Raw genomic sequence first — 21,872 nt, 5'->3', positions numbered from 1 at the left:
CTTGACATTCCAGAATAACTGGGAGTCTCTGACACACGAAAACTCCAATCTCACTTATAAGCTCTTTGTCCCTGATCTTTATTAAGCATTCATGAAAAAAGATTAGGGGCAGGTAACAGCAAAAGAGGCCAGTAGGACTTGGGGTCCAATAAGGGATAGATGTAAACTATGCCTACTTCCCTGGATCTTTCTCACTCATATGAAGCAGAAGTCTTAAGTCACCTGGGTAAGGTAATAAAGTCTTCTACCTTCAGAACCCATGAAAAGATGTACTGCTTCTGTTGGAACAGTGGAAGGAAAACTCATCTGCCTTTGGGAAAGAGGTAGGAAAACCTCCTGCCGAACAGCCTCCAAAAATATGGGATAAGGGATAGAAGTAAAAGCCACCTGTCCCCAGAAGAGGGCACGAACGCTGACAGGGCCTAGGTTTCTCCACTAATACAAAGCAGAGATCTAATACTGGGGGAGAGGCCTGAAATTCTCTCTTACCTAAGAACCTGCCCATAATTCAAAGCAGAATTTGGCTATCATGGGAAATTGAGAGAGCAACAACAGGTAAATTCCAACACCAGAGACCAAGAACATGAAAAATCCTTAAAACTAAAACCTCTGCAGAAAGAATAAAACATCCACCCTTACCCCCAACTCTGAAATGAGTAACAAATGAGAGGAGAAAAAATGTGAAGAGTCCTTCAGTGATCAAATAGTACAGCAACTACTGAAAGGTGAGAGAGAACCAAGAACACTGATTAAAAACTCTTCAGCATCCCAGACTCCACACTAAGCACAGAGAAAATGTGGAACACTACTGGAGTAAAATGAAATGATGAAACTGAAGATGACAACAGCATTAACAAAACCCAAAGGCAGCTCAATAACTGGTAAGATTAACTCAACCATCCATACTAACCACCTTACAAAATAGGTACACCCATTTTTAAATAAATATTATTAACCCCAGTCTCTATTTTTCTTCTAAATGGGATGTCTACGCACGCATGCATTAAAAAAAAAAAAAAATACACAAATCAAGGGAAAAAAACAAACCACTGCCAAAAGATAAAGAGCACAAAGAGATGATCTATATTTTGAAATGGTCATCAAGTGACTTCAAGACAACTGGGAATGATCAAAACCAAAGATACTACCAAAAAAGAAAATTATGGGCCAATATCTTTGATGAATATAGATGCAAAAAATTCTCAACAAAATTTTAACAAACCGAATCCTAAAATACATAAGAGATGATACCTGACAACCAAGTGGGATTCATCCCATGTCTACCACAAAGGTTCAACACAGGCACATCAACCAAAGTGCTACACAATATTAATAAAAGAAAGGCCAAGAACATGATCCTCTCAACAGATGCAAAGAAAGCATTTAACAAAATCCAACATCCATTCATGATAAAAACTCTTACCAAAGTGGGTATAGAGGGAACATATCTCAATATAATAAAAGCCATGTGCGACAAACCCATGGCCAATATAATACTCAATGGAGAAAAGCTGAAAGCCTTCCTGCTAAAATCTGGAATAAGACAAGGGTGCCCACGCTGACCACTTTTATTCAACATAGTACCGGAAGTCCTAGCCATAGCAATCAGACGATCTTCAACAAAGTAGGCAAGAATACAAAATTGGGAAAAAATAGTCTCTTCAGGAAAGTGTGTTGGGAAAACTGCACAGCTGCATGTAAATCAATACAACTAGAGTATACCCTCACACAATGCACAAAAATAAACTCAAAATGGCTCAAAGACTTATATGTAAGACACAACTATATAAAACTCCTAAAAGAGAACATAGACAGAAAATATTCTGACATAAACCGTACAAATGTTTTATTAAATCAGTCTGCCAAGGAAATAGATTTAGAACAAAAATAAACAAAGGTATGCAATCAAACTTAAAAGCTTTGCATAGCAAAGGAAATCATAAAAAAACTGAAAAGACAATGTAAGGAATGGGAGAAAATCTTGTAAACAATGAAACCAACAAGGTGTATAACTCCAAAATATACAAACACGGAGTTCCCACTGTGTTGCAGAGGAAATGAATCCGACTAGGAACCATGAGGTTTCGGGTTTGATCCCTGGCCTCGCCCAGTGGGTTAAGGATCCAGTGTTGCTATGAGCTATGGTGTAGGTCACAGATGTGGCTCGGATCTCATGTTGCTGTTGCTGTGGCGTAGGCCAGTGCCTACAGCTCTGATTCAACCCCTAGCCTGGGAACCTCCATATGCTGTGGGTGTGGCCCTACAAAACAAAAACAGAAACAAAAACAAGTAACTCATACAACTCAACAACAAAAAAACAAAGAACCCAATCGAAAAATGGGCAGGAGACCTAAACAGACATTTCTTCGAAGATATATGTGACGGCCAGTAGGCACATGAAAAAATGCTCAACATCACTAACAATTTGAGAGTAAATCAAAACTACAATGAGGTACCATATCACACCACTCAGAATGGCCATCATGAGTAAGTCCACAAATAAGAAATGCTGGAGAGGGCCTGGAGAAAAGGTGACACTCCTACTCTGTTGGTGGGAATATAAATTGGTACAAACACTATGGAAAACAGTATGGAGCTTCCTGAGAAAACTAAAAGTAGAACTACCATATGATTTAGCAATCCTACTCCTGGGTATATATTCAGACAAAACTGTAATTCAAAGGAATACAAGCACTCTTATTTCACAGCAGCACTATTCACAATAACTGACACAGGGAAATGGCTTAAATGTCCACTGACAGATGAATAGATTAAGAAGATCCAGTACACACATATAATGGATACTAGGCAGCCATAAAAAAAACATAATAATGCCATTCACAGCAACATGGATGCAACCAGACTTCTCATAATTAGTGAAATATGTTAGAAAGAGGACAAATACCATATGATATCACTTACACGTGGAATCTAAAATACGGCACAAATGAACCTATTTATACAAAAGAAACAGACTCACAGACACAGAGAAGAGCTAGGGGTTGCCAAGGGGGAAGGGGAAGTGACTGGAATGGACTGAGAGTTTGGGGTTAATAGATGCAAACTATTACATTTAAAATAGAAAGACAATAAGATTCTACTGTATAGCAAAGGGAATTATATCCAATCTCCCAGGATAGACTATGATGGAAAATAATACAAAAAAAGATACACACACACATACACACGCACAGGAGAAAGCGGTACATTTTAAATCAACTATACTTTAATAAAATTTTTTAAAATAACTAAGTCATATTAAAGGATATAATGGAAAAGGCGAACAATTTGCATGAAGATATGTAGAATTCAACAGAGTACAGCAATGGTAGAAATACACTATATCAAAGAAGAATTTCTTTTATTTATAGGCGTATCAACAGACTGCATAAAAATTAGGGTGAAATCTTCAAACAATTTTAAGTCAACGCTAAGAACCCACCTGAAACACACACACACACATACAAGTGAACAAAAAAACAAAATAGACCAGAGCAAGCAAAAAACTACGAAAGAATCAAATGGTCTAAAATATGGGTAACATATCTCCAGGAGAAGAACAACATAAATTTTAAAAAATACTGACCAAGAATTTTCCATAATTAATGACAGCCGTACCACATCTCCAAAAAACTAAGAGAACACACAAGCAAATAACACAAATATACAACAAATAATAAATAATAAACAAAAACCAAAACACACATAATACCCACATTATTTGGAGACATAATCAAATCACTAAAAAACACGTCATGTTGCTTTTTAGGGTTTAATTTCTAACTGTTTATCACTAGCATACAAAAACAATTTTTATATAGCCATTTATTATCCTGTGGTCCTGCAAAATCATTAATTAGTTCTAATAGCATTTTTGGTAAATTATTTAATATGTGATCATATTTTTTGGAAATAAAAACAAATATTTTTATCTTTCTTTCCAATTCTTTTTTTTTTTTTTGTCTTTTTGCCATTTCTTGAGCCGCTCCCATGGCATATGGAGGTTCCCAGGCTAGGGGTTGAATCGGAGCTGCAGCCACTGGCCTACGCCAGAGCCACAGCAACGCTGGATCCGAGCCGTGTCTGCAACCTACACCACAGCTCACGGAACGCCAGATCGTTAACCCACTGAGCAAGGGCAGGGATCGAACCCGCAACCTCATGGTTCCTAGTCGGATTCGTTAACCACTGCTCCATGATGGGAACTCCCTTTCTTTCCAATTCCATGCTTTGTATATAGTTTCTTCGCCTTATTGCACTGGCTAGTACCTCTAGTAAAATGCTCAATAGAAATGGTCAGAGTGAGCATCTTTGTCTTGTTCCCATTTATGGAGAGAAAAAAATCCATGACATTGTTTAGATTTTTTTTTCATAGATGTAATTTATCAGGTTGAGGATATAAAATTTTTTAAATTATTTACAAATAGTATTAGCAATTATTAAAAATGGATAATACACTGCGATGAAGTAGAATTTCAGGAATATAAGTTCTGTTTAACAATCAATCATAATGATTTCCCACATTAACAATAAAGGAAAAAACTCAATGTTCTCAAAAGATGCATATTAAAAACTTTCAAAGCAATCCATTTATAATAGCATTTCCAATTATGAAGTACCTAGAATTAAATTCTTAAAGTATGAGCAGGAGTTCCCTTGTGGCACAGCAGGTTAACAACCTAGCACTGTCACTGCATTAGTTGGGTTACTGCTGTGGTGCAGGTTTGATCGCTGGCTCAGCAATTTCCGAATGCCATGGGTGTGGCCAAAAAAAAAATATATATGTGCCAAGACGTATACAACAAAACAATTACACATTAATGATTGAAATTAAAAACAACCTGGAGAGAAACAGACTTTATTGATAGGACAAATCAATCTTAAGATCTCAATTCTTCCCAATTTGACCTATAGATTCAATAAAATCTTAATCAAAACCCCAGCTTATTTTTTTGTAGAAAATGGCAAGCATATAGAAATATAACAGATCCAAAATCGTCAAAACAATTTTGAAAAGGACAAAGTTGGAAGACTGACACTTCATGATTTCAAGACCCACTCTAACACTGCAGTAACCAAGACAGTGTGTTGTTGGTATAAGGTATATATAAGTATCAATGGAAGAGAATAAGAAGTCGAGAAATAGACCACACAAATAAATCAACTAATTTTTGGGAAATGGTGCCAAAGTAACTGCAGAGCAATTGGAACTCTCATACATTGCTAATAGGAATGTAAAATGGTACTACTACTACTAAGAAAACAGTCTGGCACTTTTTTAATGTTAAAGACACAATTGCCATTCGAGTGAGCAATTTCATTCCTGGATATTTACTCAAAAGAAATGAAAACATGTCTCCACAAGACTAGTACTTAAATGTTCACAGACACTCTTTTCATATTAGGATAAACCAAACCAACTGTAAACACTCCATATGTACCTCAATGGGTGAATATACAAATAGTCTGTGACACAGACAGAGTGGAATACTACTCAGCATCAAAAAGAAATGAACTTATGATACACACAATAACATGAATGAACCTTAAAAGTAACAAGGTAGGCAAATGAAGCTATATCAAAAGAGTATATACAGTATGATCCCATTTATATGACTCTCTAAAAAAAGACAAATCTAATGTACAGTGACAAAAAAGTAATCTGTGGTTATCTGGTATTGATTGTGCAGAATTAAACGAAAAAGGACACAAAAGAATATTTTAGGATAATGTAAATGTTATAGATTGTAATTATACACAGATAACATGAGTGCATAAAATGTCCCCAACTCATCAAAACGTACACTTAAAATCTATGCATTTCACTATCTATGAATTATACTTTAGTAAAGGTAACAAAAAGCCCTTGGACTCCCCCCTCCATACCCACCAAAAGTCACAGCAGTCTTACAATGATGTTCATCCAATAAGAAGTCTTATTAAAATATGGTGTAGAAGAAATGAAATCAAGATGAAAATAGTATAAAACATGAAGACTGTACTACATAAATCCAGAAAAAAAGCCTTTATGTAACACTTCACTTGTAAAAATCTTTAAATGCTTCACAACTGAAACCAAAAAAGATCTTCAAATTATTTTTTTTTAAATGTTGCTTGAACTGGCCATGGGATAACACAGAAAAGGAAAACAGAGACCATGAGAATAAAGCAATTTTAAAACAGATTTTGTTTCATTAGACATATACACTTAAACGTGTAGAATGGCTAAACTAGGATATCAAAGAATAAATCATCATGGCTCATTTGGTATAAATTAATAATTGCAAAGAAATACAATAATAAGGAACCCCATCAAAAAATGGGCAGAAGATCTAAACAGACAGTTCTCCAAAGAAGACATAAGGATGGCCAAAAAACACATGAAAAGATGTTCAGCATCACTCATTATTAGAGAAAAGCAAATCAAAACCACTCTGAGGTACCACCTTACACCAGCCAGAATGGCCATCATCCAAAAGTCTACAAACAATAAGTGCTGGAGAGGGTGTGGAGATAAAGGAACCCTTTCACACTGTTGGTGGGATTGTAAATGGTGCAACCACTGTGGAAAGCAGTATGGAGACTCCTCAGAAAACTAAAAATAGATTTACCATTTGATCCAGCAATCCCACTCCTGGGCATCTATCTAGAGAAAACCACGACTCGCAAAGACACATGTACTCCAATGTTCATTGCAGCACTATTTTCAATAGTCAAGACATGGAAACAACCTAAACGTCCATCGACAGAGGAGTGGATCAAGAAGATGTGGTATACATACACAATGGAATATTACTCAGCCATTAAAAGGCATGAAATACCGGCATTTTTAGCAACATGGATGGTCCTAGAAATTATCATGCTAAGTGAAGTCAGGCAGACAATGAGACACCAACATCAAATGCTATCACTTACATATAGAATCTGAAAAAAGGACACAATGAACTTCTTTGCTGAAGAGATCCTGACTCACAGACTCTGAAAATCTTATGGTCTCCAAAGGAGAGAGGTTGGGGGATGAGGGGATGCTGGGGGTTTAGGATGGAAATGCTTTATCACTGTACAACCATAAATGTAATAAATTCATTGAGTAATTAAAAAAAATAAAGTAGGTATTTAAGCAAACCAAAACTGTTTTCACACTCATTGCTTTAGGTTTTATGAGATCTCACCTTACAAGAGAATCACTTCGTTTATCAGTTCTAACAAGGAGGACAACTTTCCATCTATGGAAGGCTCCTGGAGCACCAGTTCGTTTTAGTTCTTCACGCCATCTTTTAGGTGCAGATTGCATTTGAGGTGAATAATGGGAATCTTTTTCAATCTTATATCCCCATTCATATGTTGTTTCATCAAGCCACCTGCCACTTTTGGCACTATGAATAATGTAGTCCTTAGTTAGTACCCACTTTCCTGGAAAGCAAATGAACTGTTAGTCAGAAAAGAATTTTATTTCTGATAAATGGTAGACAATAAAGACCAAATATCAAATATTTGGACTATTTCAACATGAGACTTTTAAGCTACACAGCCAATGTTATCTTTGAACTATGTATGTTTTTCTAAATTTATTGATAATGAAAGACTTACAAGATCACTGAACATTGTATGTAATCTTTCCCATGATAATTACAAATGCAACTGAGTAAAATATAAATAAACCAAAGGTTTAATAACATAACACATGGTATTATTACTTAAATTATGACTACTATCATTATTCATTATTTTAGGTGAGATTTATATTCTTCCTTTTATGCTAAAAATGTTTCCAATAATACAGCATTTTGACATTCTATAAAGCAAATTTGTTGAGTTAGAGAATTTTCCAGGATATTTAATAACATTCTGTAGTTTCTCTATCTGGGCATCAATGATCTTGGTTTCCAGACTAGGGGACAAAACAGAGCTGTAGCCGCCACCCTATACCACAGCCAAAGAAACGCCAGATCCTAGCTGCGTCTGCGACCTATGCCACAGCTATAGCAACACTGGATCCTTAGCCCAAGTCAGGGATCGAACTTGCTTCCTTTCCTCACAGATATTAGTCAGATTTGTTTCCACTGAGCCACGATGGGAACTCCAAGAGCATCAGTGGTGTTTTTAAATAGCACAGAAAATATATGTTTTCATTTGTGGAGGTAATAATCAATCTCATGTTTTTCTGTTAAGTTACTCTAAAAAATGGTAAATTCACCCAACTTAAATACCTCTTTTTTTTTTTTTTTTGCAGTAAGTGTATTAACATGATGCCGAATTAGTCATAGCATAGAAAACTATCAAGGAACATCAGTGGTGACAAAGGATGAGGAGTAAGGGTTATGGAATTTAAAATCTTGGAAAAATAAAATAGAATCATCATGGCTTCATAGCATGGATGGGAGAAGAGGCAGCAGCAGAACAAAAACTTAACTCTTGACTATGATAGATCAAAGAAAAGAAACTTGGAAGTTTTACTAAAAGTCTTTTTTAAGGCATTTTGTGCCAAACTTTTCTAAACACTCACACTAACTTTTTAGCAAAGTAAATATTTCTGCCTCTTTAATACATCTTTCAAGTATTACAAAGTTTTACTCAGAAAAATAAAGTAACTAAATTATATCAAACATAAATATTTTCAAAAACATATGTTTGAGAAAAAAATACATTATCTTCTCAGAGATTAAGGTACTTTTTCCTCACCATGAAGATTTTCCTCAAAAGTGAGAGGAAGGTAGTTCACGTACCTGCTGCACAAGCTGCTAAAAATTTCTCACTCTTACACAGACGTTCAGCTATAAGATGTGTACAATTTTTGTATTTCTGGAAGGAAAAATCCACATAAAAATGTTACTAAAAGATTTCCTTTATAACACATTCTTTTGATTCTTACAATATCAAGGGGACATTCTATCATTCTTAGGCCAGTATTTTAATTCTAGTTACTTTTCAACTATACCTTGAAACTTTTGATCAAGTTACCATACTCACCTCACTCTTAATAAAAGTGCAATCTAGTTTTAAAAGCAATTTGCCTAGAGCTTCTTTTTCTTCCATCTTAAATCCTGTCATCTGGATGATATGCTTTGGTGCACCATCTTCCATCTAACATACATACATACACATAAAGAAGACACTATATGTTAAATATATTCACAAGGTTTACATAATTTATTCTTAACTAAATAATACTAAAAATAACAAGTAAAACTACTGAACATACAAAGCTTAATTGTAAATACCAATGTTCAAGTTGTTTATGTACAATAGAAATTAGTTTTAAAATGTGGCTATAAATAAAGTGAAATCTGTTTCCTGGTTTCAGCACTGGAAGTCTGCATTACTACATTACTTGCCACTAAAACACACTGATGAAAGAATGTAATTATTTGAAAAAGGACAGATAATTATAAAAGTTAGGCATAATACTAGCTTCATTTAAAAAGACTGCTTATGGCCAAGAGATTCTGAAACAAGGGCACTTGTATGACACAATCAGATTTCATAGCAATTTTCAAGTATCTGTGATTAGATATTCAAGAATATGTGTAAGTCAATGGATAAGTTGATAAACTCACTGTACCACAGTACTTAACACCAAATAGTTTAGTATAGTAGGTACATATAATGGACCTGGATCCTATTTTCAATCTACACTTCTTAACTGGGCTGTATATAATTTCATCACCAATGAAGTAGACTGAAAAAAAAATCATATGGTTTTCAAATTTATTTTGATAGGGACATTATATCTAACTGCAGTTCAGAAAGCACTTTGTATCTGAGGTGACATTTACTGAGCAAGAAAAGAAAAATTCACAGCATTTCTATTTAGAATACTTTTTAAAAAAATTTATTTACATGAGGCTAGAGCTTTAAAACTAGATTATCTTGGAGAAAATCTAGTTTCTCTTTATAGATGAGGAATGCAGGGACTAGAAAAATCGGTAATTTTTCATTTCTCTACCAATCATGTTAACATAGTTCTGAATTAGTATTCAATTAGTACCACAGGCAGAGCAACAGAAGACTTCTTCCAAAACAATTAAAAGTAAACTACAAAAAATAGAAACAAAAATTACTAGCAGGACTAGGAATAGATAACTGACATGTGGTTAAGTAAAAAATGTTCTTTATAGAAAAATCTGTTTGCAGGGGCAGGATAAAGATGGTGGAGGAGTAAGACATGGAACTCAGCTTCTTCCACAAACACACCAAAAAAAAAAACCCATCTATGTGTACAACAATTCTCAAAGAACATCTACCAAACACTGGCAGAGGACCTTAAACCTCCAAAAAGGACAAGAAACCCTCCACATAACCGGGTAGAACAAAAGGGTTAAAAAAAAAAAAGAGAGGGAAAAAAAAGGAAATCAGGACTGGACTAGCACTCCTGAGAGGGAGCTGTGAAAGAGAAAAGGAACCTGCACCCTGGGAAGCCACCTAAGTGATGGGGAGATGAGCCAAGATGGAGGGACCTCAAAGCCTCAAAGAAAAGCATAGCAGCTGGACTGATGTTGGCAGAGAGAGAGCCACACAGACCATCGGTACCAATGTACACCAAACCTTGAGACAGTGGGCAGGGTCTGGGCACTGAAGAATAAGGTTCTAGAAATCACCTGCAGTGAGAGGACTAGGGTTGGCTGCGTGGAGACAGCTTGAGGGGCTAGGAACCAGTGGGCCACAGGCTGTGGAACACAGCACCACAGCCAAGGGAATGCAGGAAGATTATGGGTCCGCAGGAGAAGCAAGGCAGAATTGTTGGGGAGGGAAAGAGGAGGAGGGGCAGGACACCATAGGAATATCTTTCTCTGCACATGTGTAGACTCTTGAGAGGGAGGAGGTGCTTCTGACACAGACTTTGGGCAGCAAGACACCTCTTGTGTGGGCTCCTGGTGACGGGGCACCTCTTGCATGATCTACAGGAGGTGAGGGAAAACCACCACAGTCATCTCAGACTCCAGAGGTGGGTGTGGCCTGCTACCAGGGGGTCCAGTAATAGGCACCACCTACAGCCCCAGTCACCTCAGAGGTTGGCACAGAGGAGAGCACTGCCACTGAGCACCACCTATTGGTGCTCTCACTCCCCTAGGAACACACACACCATTCATATTGCTGCCACTGCCAAATGCTCTAGGCACTGCATACACCTGTGTGAGGGTCACTGCCACTACTCAGGGCCTTACAACTACAAGCAGCCTGCACCACCACCTGGCAGTTCCTTGCCACTGTCAAGAGCCCAACAACCAGGCATTGGGAACAGTAATTGTTTTTATAACTACTCCAAGACTATGTATAAATAGCCCTCCAAGACTATAGTAGTTGTTTTAAACTCACAGAATAATAAAAATATAAGCAAAATGAGTAAGTTCAAGTACATTCCCAGTTAAAAGAACAGGAGAATTCCCCTGAAGGAGCCAACAACGAAACAGACCTCACAGACTAACAGACACTGAATTCAAAAAAGGAGACTGTGAAAATACTGAAGGAATTAAGGGTGAATATGAAGGAATTAAGAGCAGGTATAAACAGTAATGGATATTACTTTGGAAAGGAACCAGAAAATATGAGGAGCCAAGAAAAATTAGGTAATTCATTTGCAGAGATGCAAAGTGAGTTAAAGGCACTAAAGAGCAAAATGAATAATGCAGAGGAACGAAATAGTGACTTGGAAGACAGAATAATGGAAATCACCCAATCAGGACAGCAGACAGAAAACAAAATGAAAAAACACAAAAGCAATGTAAGAAATCTATGGAATGATAGAAAGTGGGCCACTCTACGCACAATAGGGATTCCAGAAGGTGAAGAAAAACAAAAGGGGATTGAAAATATATTCAAAGAAATTGTGGTTGAAAACTTTCCAAATGTAAAGGAAACAGACATCAAGATATGAAGCACAGAGATCCCCAAACAAGGTGAACCCAAACAGACCCACACAAAGACACATTATAATAAAAATGGCAAAAGTTAAAGACAGGATTCTAAAGGCAGAAAGAGAAAAACAAAGACTTAATTATAAGGGAACCCCTATAAAGCTATCAGCTGATTTCTCTACAGAAACACTAAAGAAAAGAAGAGAGTGGCAAGATATATTCAAAGTTCTAAAAGGGAGAAATTTTGCAACCGAGAATCCTCTGCCCAGCAAGAACATCATTTAAAACAGGAGGAATAAAGAATTTCTCCAACTACAAAAAACTAAAAGGGTACAGCAATACTAAACCCATTCTAAAAGAAATACTGAAAGGGCTGCTCTAAATAAAAAAGAAGAAATAGGATGGAGCAAATCACAAGGGGAAAGTAATCACTTAAATAAGCCAGTATACAGATCCAAAAGCAGGAAAAAACATGAAGATATTACAAAAGGACATCAAAATCATAAAATGTGGGGAAGGAAATTAAGAAAATCTAGACATTTAAAAAAATGTGTTTGATTTTATATGACTATCAGGCTAAAGGAAGCAGATATAGGAAGCGGTTAACAAACTTGAAAAAAAAAAACAGGCCAACCACAAGTCAAAACCAAGCAAACATTCACAAAAACTCAAAAGAAGGGGCACAGGCATAAAATAAAAGGAAATCATTCAACCAAAAAGAAAAAAAAAGAAGAAGAAGAAGAAAAACAAGGGAGAAACATAGAATCAACTACAAAACAAGGTTTAAAATGGCAATGAATACATATTTATCAATAATTATGTGCCAATGGACTGAATGCACCAATCAAAAGACACAGAGTGACAGACTGAATAAAAAACAGCAGCCTACAACAGGCTGCCTATAAGAGACTTACCTTAGGCCAAAGGACACATATAAATTGAAAGTGAGGTGATGGAAAAAGAGATTTCATGTGAATGGAAAAGACACGAAATCAGGAGTTATTACTCATATCACACAAAACAGACTTGAAAACAAAGACCATAAAGGATACTATTTAATGATAAAAGGTTCCATCCAAGCAGAGGATATTACACTTGTCAATATATATACCTCTAATATAAGAGCAACCAAATACATGCAACAAATACTAACAGATATAAAAGCAGAAATTGCTGGGAACACAATAATAGTAGATTAAAACACCCCACTCACATCAATGGACAAATACTCTAGGACAGAAAATCAATGAGGTATGAGAGAGATGCTAAATAATACAATAGAAAAGTTAGATTTAATTGACATTTTCAGGACATTACATCCAAAATATCAGAATATACATTATTTTCAAGTGCACATATAACATTCTCTAGGATTGACCACATACTGGGGCACAAAATTAACCTCAACAAATTTGAGGGTATAGAAATTATTTCAAGTATCTTCTCTGATCACAATGGCATGAAACAAGAAATCAACCACAGGAAAAGAAATGAGAAAAATCGAACTACATGGAGACTGAACAACATGCTACTATAAAACCAATGGATCAATGAGGAAATCAAAAGAGAAATTAAAAGATGCATGGAGACAAATGATAATGAAAACACAACCATTCAAAATCTCTGGGATGCCACAAAAGCAGTTCTTAGAGGGAAGTTCATAGTGATATAGGCCTTCCTCAAAAAAAGAAGAAAAATCTCAAATAACCTACACTACCACCCATAAGAATTAGAAAAAGAACAAACAAAACCTAAAGTCAGCAGAAGGAAGGAAATCATAAAGATCAGTGAGAAAATCAAAGGAGATTCAAAAATCAATAATAATCACTAACACCAAGAGCTGGTTCTTTAACAGTGTACACAAAATTGAGAAACCTCTGGCCAGCCTCACCAAGAAGGGAGAAAGAACTCAAACAAAGTAAGAAATGAAAAAGGAGAAACCTCAATAGATACTGCAGAAATACAACAACAAGAACAAAAAAAAAAAAACATAAGAGAATACTATGAACAATTATGTCAACAAATTTGACAACCTAGAAGAAATGGACAACTTTGTAGAGACATAGAGCTCATCAAAACTGAAATAAGATGAAGTATATTAACTGAACAGACCAATCACTAGAAATGACATGGAATATGTAAAAGAACACTCCCTAGAAACAAAAGTCCAGGACCAGATGGCTTCACAGGTGAATTTTACCAAACATACAAAGAACTTAACACCCATTCTTCTTAAACTTTTCCAAAAGATGGAAGAAGGAACACTCCCAAAGACATTCTATGATGCCACCATCACCTTAAAACCTAAACCACACAAAGATACTACCAAGAAATAAAATTATAGGCTAATACCTTTGATGAATATAGACACAAACATCCTCAACAAAATATGGCCAACCAAATCCAACAACATAGAAAAAGATCATACATCACACCCAAGTGGGATTCATCCCAGGTTCACATCAACATCATACACTGCTTTAACAAATGAAAAGTCAAAAACCACATATCATCTCAATAGATGCAGAAAAAGCATTTGACAAAATCCAACATCCATTTATGACAAAAACTCTTACCAAAGTGGGAATAAAGGGAACATTCCTTAACATAATCAAAGCCATTTACAACAAACCCATAGTCCATATAATACTCAATAGGGAAAAGCTGAAAGCCTTCCCACTAAAACCAGTAACAACACAAGTATGCCCAATCTTACCACTGTTATTCAACATAGTATTGTAAGCCCTAGTCACAGGAATCAGACAAACGAAAGAAATAAAAGGTATCTAAAATGGAAGAGAAGAGGTAAAACTGTCACTGTATGCAGATGACATGGTGCTATATATAGAAAACCCTAAGGACTCCAAACAAAAACTACTCCAACTGATCAATGAATTCAGCAAAGTAACAGGATACTAGATTAACATTCAGAAATCAGTTGCATTTCTGTATATTAACAATGAAATAGTAGAAAAGGAATATAAAAATAAAAAAATTTTAAATCAACCCCCCAGAAATTAAATACCCAGGAATAAAACTGACCAAGGAGGTGATCAATTTGTATGCTGAGAACTATAAAACATTAATCAAGGAAATTAAAGAGGATTGAAAGAAAGATATTCCATGCTCCTGGATTGGAAGAATCGCACTGTAAAAATGGCCATACTATCCAAAGCAATCTACAGATTCAATGTGATCCCTATCATATTACTCATGACATTTTTTTAGAACTAAGACAAACAATCCAAAAATTTATATGGAACCCTAAAAGATCCCGAATTGCCAAAGCAAGCAGGAGGCATAACTCTATGAGACTTCAGACAGCATTATAAAGCCACAGTAGTCAAGACAGCGTGGTACTGGTACAAAAACAGACATACAGACCAATGGAACAGAACAGGGAACCCAGAAATAAACCCAGACACCTATGGTCAATCAATCTTTGACAAAGGAGGCAAGAATATAAGATAGGAAAAATATAGTCTCTTCAATAAGTGGTGCTGGGAAAACTGGACAGCTGCATTTAAATAAATGACACTAGAACACATCCTCACATCATGTTCAAAAATCAACTTGAAATGGCTTAAAAACTAATGTATAAGACAAGACACCACAACACTCCTAGAAGAGAATATAGACAAAACATTCTCTGACAACAACTGTACAAATTCTAAGGTCAGCCTCCCAAAGCAGTAGAAATAAAAAGAAAAATAAACCAATGGGACCTAATCAATCTTATAAGCTTTTCCACAGCAAAGGAAACCACAGGGGGAAAAAAGAAAGAAAGAAAGAAAAAAAGCCAAAGAGACAACCTAGGGAATGGGAAAAAATAGTTACAAATGATTAAGCCCCAACAAGGGCTTAATTTCCAAAATAAACAAACCACACATACAACTCAACATCAAAAAAACAAAGAACCCAATTGAAAAATGGGCAAAAGACCTGAATAGACATTTCTCCAAAGATGACATTCATATGGCAAATAGGCACATGAAAAAATGCTCAACATCATTAATTATTAGAGAAATGCAAATCAAAACTACAATGAGATACCACTTCACACTGGTCAGAATGGTTATCATTAAAAAGTCTACAAATAACAGGGGGCAGAGCAAGACGGCGAAGGAGTAAGAGGTCACATTCACCTTCTCCCACAAACACATCAAAAAAACACATCTACTTGTAAAACGACTTGCACAGAACATCAACTGAATGCTGGCAGAAGAACTTAAAACTCCAAAAAGGGCAAGAAACTCTTGACATAATTGGGCAGAACAAAAGAAAAAAAGAGAGAGAAAGGAATCAGGACGGGACTAGCATTCCCAAGAGGGAACAGTGAAGGAGAAAAGGCACCCACATCCTGGGCAGCAAACTAACTGACAGAAAGATCAGCCGAGTCAGCAGGACCTCAAAGTCTCCAAGAAAAGCACAGCAGCTGGACTTAGAACAGCAAAGCAGAGTGAGAACCAAACAAATCATCTCTAAACCTCTGGCCCAGACACCACAGCCTGAGACGCTCAGGTGGGGGCTGGGCACTGAGACTCAGGCTCTGGAGGATCCTACAACTAGGAGCAGCCTGTACAGCACCTCCTATGTGGGCTAAGTGAGACGGGTTGCTTCATGCATGGTCTACAAGTGGTGGGGGCAAAACACCACAGTTATCATTGACTCTAGAGATGGTCATGGCCTGTTCCCACTAGGGTTCCCTAAACAGGTACCACCTCCAATCACCTCAGAGGAGGGCATTGCAATCGAACACAAACTGTTGTTTTTCTCACTTCCTGGGGAACTTACGCAACCTGCTGCTTCTGCTTCTGCCAAATGCTCTGGTCACCTTGTAGATCTGCCTAGAGCTTATTACCACTTCCCAGGGCCCTGCAACTAGGGGCAGCCTGTGCCACCTTCCTGCAGGCCCTTGCTGTTGTTTGAGAACCCAACGACCAGGCACTGACTGCTGGCCCTACCCATTGCCTCCTTCTCCCTGAAAACACACTAAGCATCCTGGGAATAACAGCCTGCTCACACTGAAGAAAGAGACAGCAAAATATTCAAACTTCCACACCAAAAATAAAATAGTAACCCCCCCAAAAAATACAAAAGGGTATTCTTGCATAATAGTAAGCTTACAAGACTACAGTTTGGCTTCCCCTAACTCACAGAAAAACAAAAACAAGATGAAGAAGCTCGGAAACCATTACGAGTTAAAGGAACAGGAGAATTCACCTAAAGCAGTCAACAATCAAACAGAACCCTGCACTCTGACAGACATTGAGTTCAAAAGGGAGACAGTGAAAATACTGAAGGGATTAAGAGAGGATATGAACAGTACTGCTGATTACTTTAGAAAGGAACTAGAAGATACAAGGATAAGTCAGGAAAAACTAGAAAATTCATTTGCAGAGATAACAAACTGAGCTAAAGGCAATAAAGACCAGAATGAATAATGCAGAGGAACAAATTAGTGATGTGGAAGGTAGAATAATGGAAATTACCCAATCAAGACAGCATGCACAAAACCAAACAAAAAAACATGAAAGCAATATACGAGACCTATGGGATAATATAAAGCAGGCCAATCTATACATAATAGGAATTCCAGAAGGAAAAGAAAAAGGGATTGAAAATATATTTGAAGAAATCATGGCTGACACTTTACAAATCTAAAGGAAACTGATATCAAGATACAGGAAGCACAGAGGGCCCCAAACAAGTTGAACCCAAACTAGCCCACACCAAGACATACTGTAATAAAAATGGCAAAAGTTAAAGATAAAGAAGGATTCTAAAGGCAGCAAGAGAAAAGCAAAGCATTAATTATATAGGAACCCTCATAAGGCTATCAGATGATTTCTCTACAGAAACACTACAGGCCAGAAGGGAGGGGCAAGATATAGTTAAAGTTCTGAAAGGAAAAAATTTGCAACCTAATATACTCTCTCCAACAAGAATATCATTAAAAATAGAAGGTAAAATAAAGAACTTCCCCAACAAACAAAAGCTAAAAGAATATAGCAATACAAAACCCATTCTAAAAGAAATATTAAAAGGGTTTCTCTAAATTAAAAAAAAAAAGAAGAAGAATTAGGATGGATGAAACCACAATTGGGAAGCAGTCACTTAAATAAGCCAGCACACAGCTCTAAATGTGAAGATTGTAAAAAAAAAAGAAAAAAAAAGACATCAAAATCATACAATATGGGGAAGGAAAGTAAAAAAATATAGATTCTTTTTTTATTTTAATGATGTGTTTGAGCCTATATGACTATCAGGCTAAAGCAAGCAGATATAGGAAGGGGATAACATACTTAAAAAACAGGGCAACCACAAATCAAAACCGAACATTACATTCACAAAAACTGAAAAGAAAAGTAATCAAGCATAAAATAAATGGAAATCACCCAACCAAAAAAAAGAGAGAGAGAGAGAGAGAACCATAGAATTAACTGGAAAACAAGGTTTAAAATGGCAATAAATACATATCAATAATCACCTTAAATGTCAATGGACTGAATGCTCCCATCAAAAGACACACAGTGGCAGATTGGATAAAAAGCAAAAACCTTCAATCTGCTGTCTACAACTCACCTTAAGGCAAAGGACACATATAGACTGAAAGTGAGGGGATGGGAAAGATATTTCATGCCAATGGACAAGACAGGAAAGCAGGAGTTACAATACTCATATCAGACCAAATAGATTAAAACGAAGGCCAGAGTTCCCATCATGGTGCAGTGGAAATGAATCCGACTAGGAACCATGAGGTTTCGGGTTTGATCCCTGGCCTTGCTCAGTGGGTTAAGGATCCAGTGTTGCCATGAGCTGTGGTGTAGGTTGCAGACGTGGCTTGGACCCCTCGTTGCTGTAGCTCCAACTGGACCCCTAGCCTGGGAACCTCCATATGCCGAGGGTGTGGCTCTAAAAAAAAAAAAAAAAAACCCGCGAAGGCCACAAAGAAAGACAAAGGACACTATTTAATGGTTAAAGGATTCATTCAAGAAGAGGCTATTACAATCGTCAATACATATGCCCCTAATATAGGAACACCCAGATATCTACAACAAGTACTAACAGACATAAAAGGAAAAATTGATGGGAATACAATCATAGTAGGAGACTTTAACACCCCACTTGCATCAATGGACAGATCCTGTAGACAGAAAATCATTAAGGCAACAGAGATCCTAAAGGACACAATAGAAAAGTTAGACTTCATTGACATTTTCAGGACATTACATCCAAAAAAATTAGCATACACATTCTTCTCAAGTGCACATGGAACATTCTCAAGAATTGATCACATCCTGGGGCACAAAGCTAACCTCAACAGATTTAAGAGTGTAGAAATTATTTCAAGTATCTTCTCTGACCACAATGGCATGAAACTTGAAACGAACCACAGGAAAAGAAATGAGAAAAAACTGACTACATGGAGACTAAACAACATGCTACTAAAAAACCCATGGGTCAATGAATAAATCAAGAAGGAAATTAAAAAATACCTCGAGACAAATGATAATGAAGACACAACCATGCAGAATCTATGGGATACTGCAAAAGTAGTGCTAAGAGGGCAATTCATAGCCATACAGGCCTTCCTCAAAAAAGAAAAATCTCAAATCCACAACTTAACCCACCACCTAAATGAATCAGAAAAAGAACAATAACCAAAACCTAAAGTCAGCAGAAGGAAGGAAATAATAAAGATCAAAGAGGAAATCAGTAACATTAGGAATGTTAGGAAAAAAAAAATCAATAAAACCAAGAGATGGTTCTTTGAAAAGGTAAACAAAATTGACAAACCTCTAGTCAGACTCACAAAGAGGAGAAAAAACACCCAAATAAACAAAATAAGAAATGAAAAGGGAGAAGTCAAAATTGATACTACGGAAATACAAAAAACCATGAAAGAATACCATGAATAATTATATGCTAACAAATCAGACAACCCAGAAGAAATGGACAGCCTGCCAAAGCTGAATCAAGAACAAACAGATCAACTGAACAGACCGATCACTAGAAAGGAAATTGAGTAGTCATAAAAACACTCCCTACAAATAAAACACTCCCTACAAATAAAACTCCAGGACCAGATGGCTTCACAGGCGAATTCTAAAACATAAAAAGAGGAACTTATACCGATCCTCTTTAAACTCTTTCAAAAGGTTGAAGAAGGAACACTCCCAAAGACATTCTATGATGCTACCATCACCCTAATTCCACAACCAAAGATACCACCAAAAAAGAAAACTATAGGCCAATATCTTTGACGAATATAGACGCAAAAATTCTCAACAAAATCTTAGCCAACCGAATCCAACAAATATAAAAAAGATCATACACCACGACCAGGTGGGATTCATCCCAGGTGCACAAAGATGTTCAACATACACAAATCAATCAACATCATACACCACATTAACAAAAGAAAAGTTAAAAACCACATGATCATCACAATAGATGCAGAAAAGGCATTTGACAAAGTCCAACATCCATTCATGATCAAAACTCTTACCAAAGTGGGTATAGAGGGAACACACCTTAACATAATCAAAGCCATTTACGACAAACCCATAGCAAATATAATACTCAATGGAGAAAAGCTGAAAGCCTTCCCACTAAAATCTGGAACAGGACAAGGATGCCAACTCTCACCACTGTTATTCAACATAGTTTTGGAAGTCCTAGCCACAGCAATCAGACAAACAAAAGGAATAAAAGGCATCCGAATAGGAAGAGAAGAGGTAAAACTGTCACAGTATGCAGATGACATAATACTATATATAGAAACTACTTGAACTGATCAACAAATTCAGCAAAGTAGCAGGACATAAGATTAACTAACATTCAGATACCAGTCACATTTCTGTATACTAAGAATGAAATATTAGAAAAGGAATATAAAAATACAATACCTTTTAAAACTGCACCCCCAAAAATCAAATACCTGGGAACACACCTGACCAAGGAGGTAAAAGACTTATACACTGAGAACTATAAAACATTAATCAGACAAATTAAAGAAGATGTAGAGAAATGGAAAGATATTCCATGTTCCTGGGTTGGAAAAATTAGTATTATAAAAATGGCCATACTACCCAAAGAAATCTACAGATTAATCAAATTACCCACAACATTTTTCACAGAACTAGAACAAACAATTCAAAAATTTATATGGAACCACAAAAGACCCAGAATTGCCAAAGCAATTCTGAAGAACAAAAACCAAGCAGGAGGCATAACTCTCCCAGACTTCAGGCACTATTACAAAGCCACCATCATCAAGACAGTGTGGTACTGGTACCAAAACAGACAGACCAATGGAACAGAATAGAGAACCCAGAAATAAACCCAACACCTATGGTCAATTAATCTTTGACAAAGGAGGCAAGAACATAAAATGGGGAAAAGACAGTCTTTGCAGCAAGTGTTGCTGGGAAACCTGGACAGCTGCATGCAAATCAATGAAACTAGAACCCTCACACCATGCACAAAAATAAACTCAAAATGGCTTAAAGATTTAAATATAAGACAAGTACCATCAAACTCCTAGTAGAGAACATAGGCAAAACATTCTGTGACATCAACCTTACAACTGTTTTCTCAGGTCAGTCTCCCAAAGCAACAGAAATGGAAGCAAAAATAAACCAATGGGACCTAATAAAACTGACAAGCTTTTGCACAGCAAAGGAAACCAAAAAGAAAACAAAAAGACAACTTACAGAATGGGAGAACATACTTTCAAACAATGCAACTGATAAGGGCTTAATCTCTAAAATATACAAGGAACTTAATACAACTCAACAGCAAAAAAGACATTTTGAAAAATGAGCAAAAGACCTGAATAGACATTTCTCCAAGGAAGATATACAGATGGCCAACAAGCACATAAAAAATGCTCAACATCCCTAATTATTAGAGAAATGCAAATCAAAACTACCACAAGATACCACCTCACACCAGTCAGAATGGCCATCATTAATAAGTCCATAAATAACAAATGCTGGAGGGAGTGTGGAG

The 21,872-nt window shown here is 36.5% G+C and overlaps 1 protein-coding gene across 2 annotated transcripts in view; it reads right to left on the bottom strand.

Moving 5' to 3' along the window:
* Positions 1–21,872, bottom strand: part of SLF1 (SMC5-SMC6 complex localization factor 1) — an 82,902-nt gene that overhangs the window by 51,280 nt on the left and 9,750 nt on the right. For both annotated transcript variants that reach the window (XM_047778301.1, XM_047778302.1), the window contains exons 2-4: positions 8,971–9,084; positions 8,727–8,802; positions 7,173–7,413 (exon numbers count right to left, since the gene is read on the bottom strand). In XM_047778301.1, the coding sequence (XP_047634257.1) occupies positions 7,173–7,413; positions 8,727–8,802; positions 8,971–9,084 (431 nt within the window). The remainder of the gene's footprint in view (positions 1–7,172; positions 7,414–8,726; positions 8,803–8,970; positions 9,085–21,872) is intronic.

This window comes from Phacochoerus africanus, chromosome 4 (genome assembly GCF_016906955.1).
Source record: "Phacochoerus africanus isolate WHEZ1 chromosome 4, ROS_Pafr_v1, whole genome shotgun sequence".
Classification (NCBI taxonomy): domain Eukaryota; kingdom Metazoa; phylum Chordata; class Mammalia; order Artiodactyla; family Suidae; genus Phacochoerus; species Phacochoerus africanus.
Note: the sequence above shows the minus strand (reverse complement) of the source record. Positions and strands in the feature narration are given on the sequence as shown.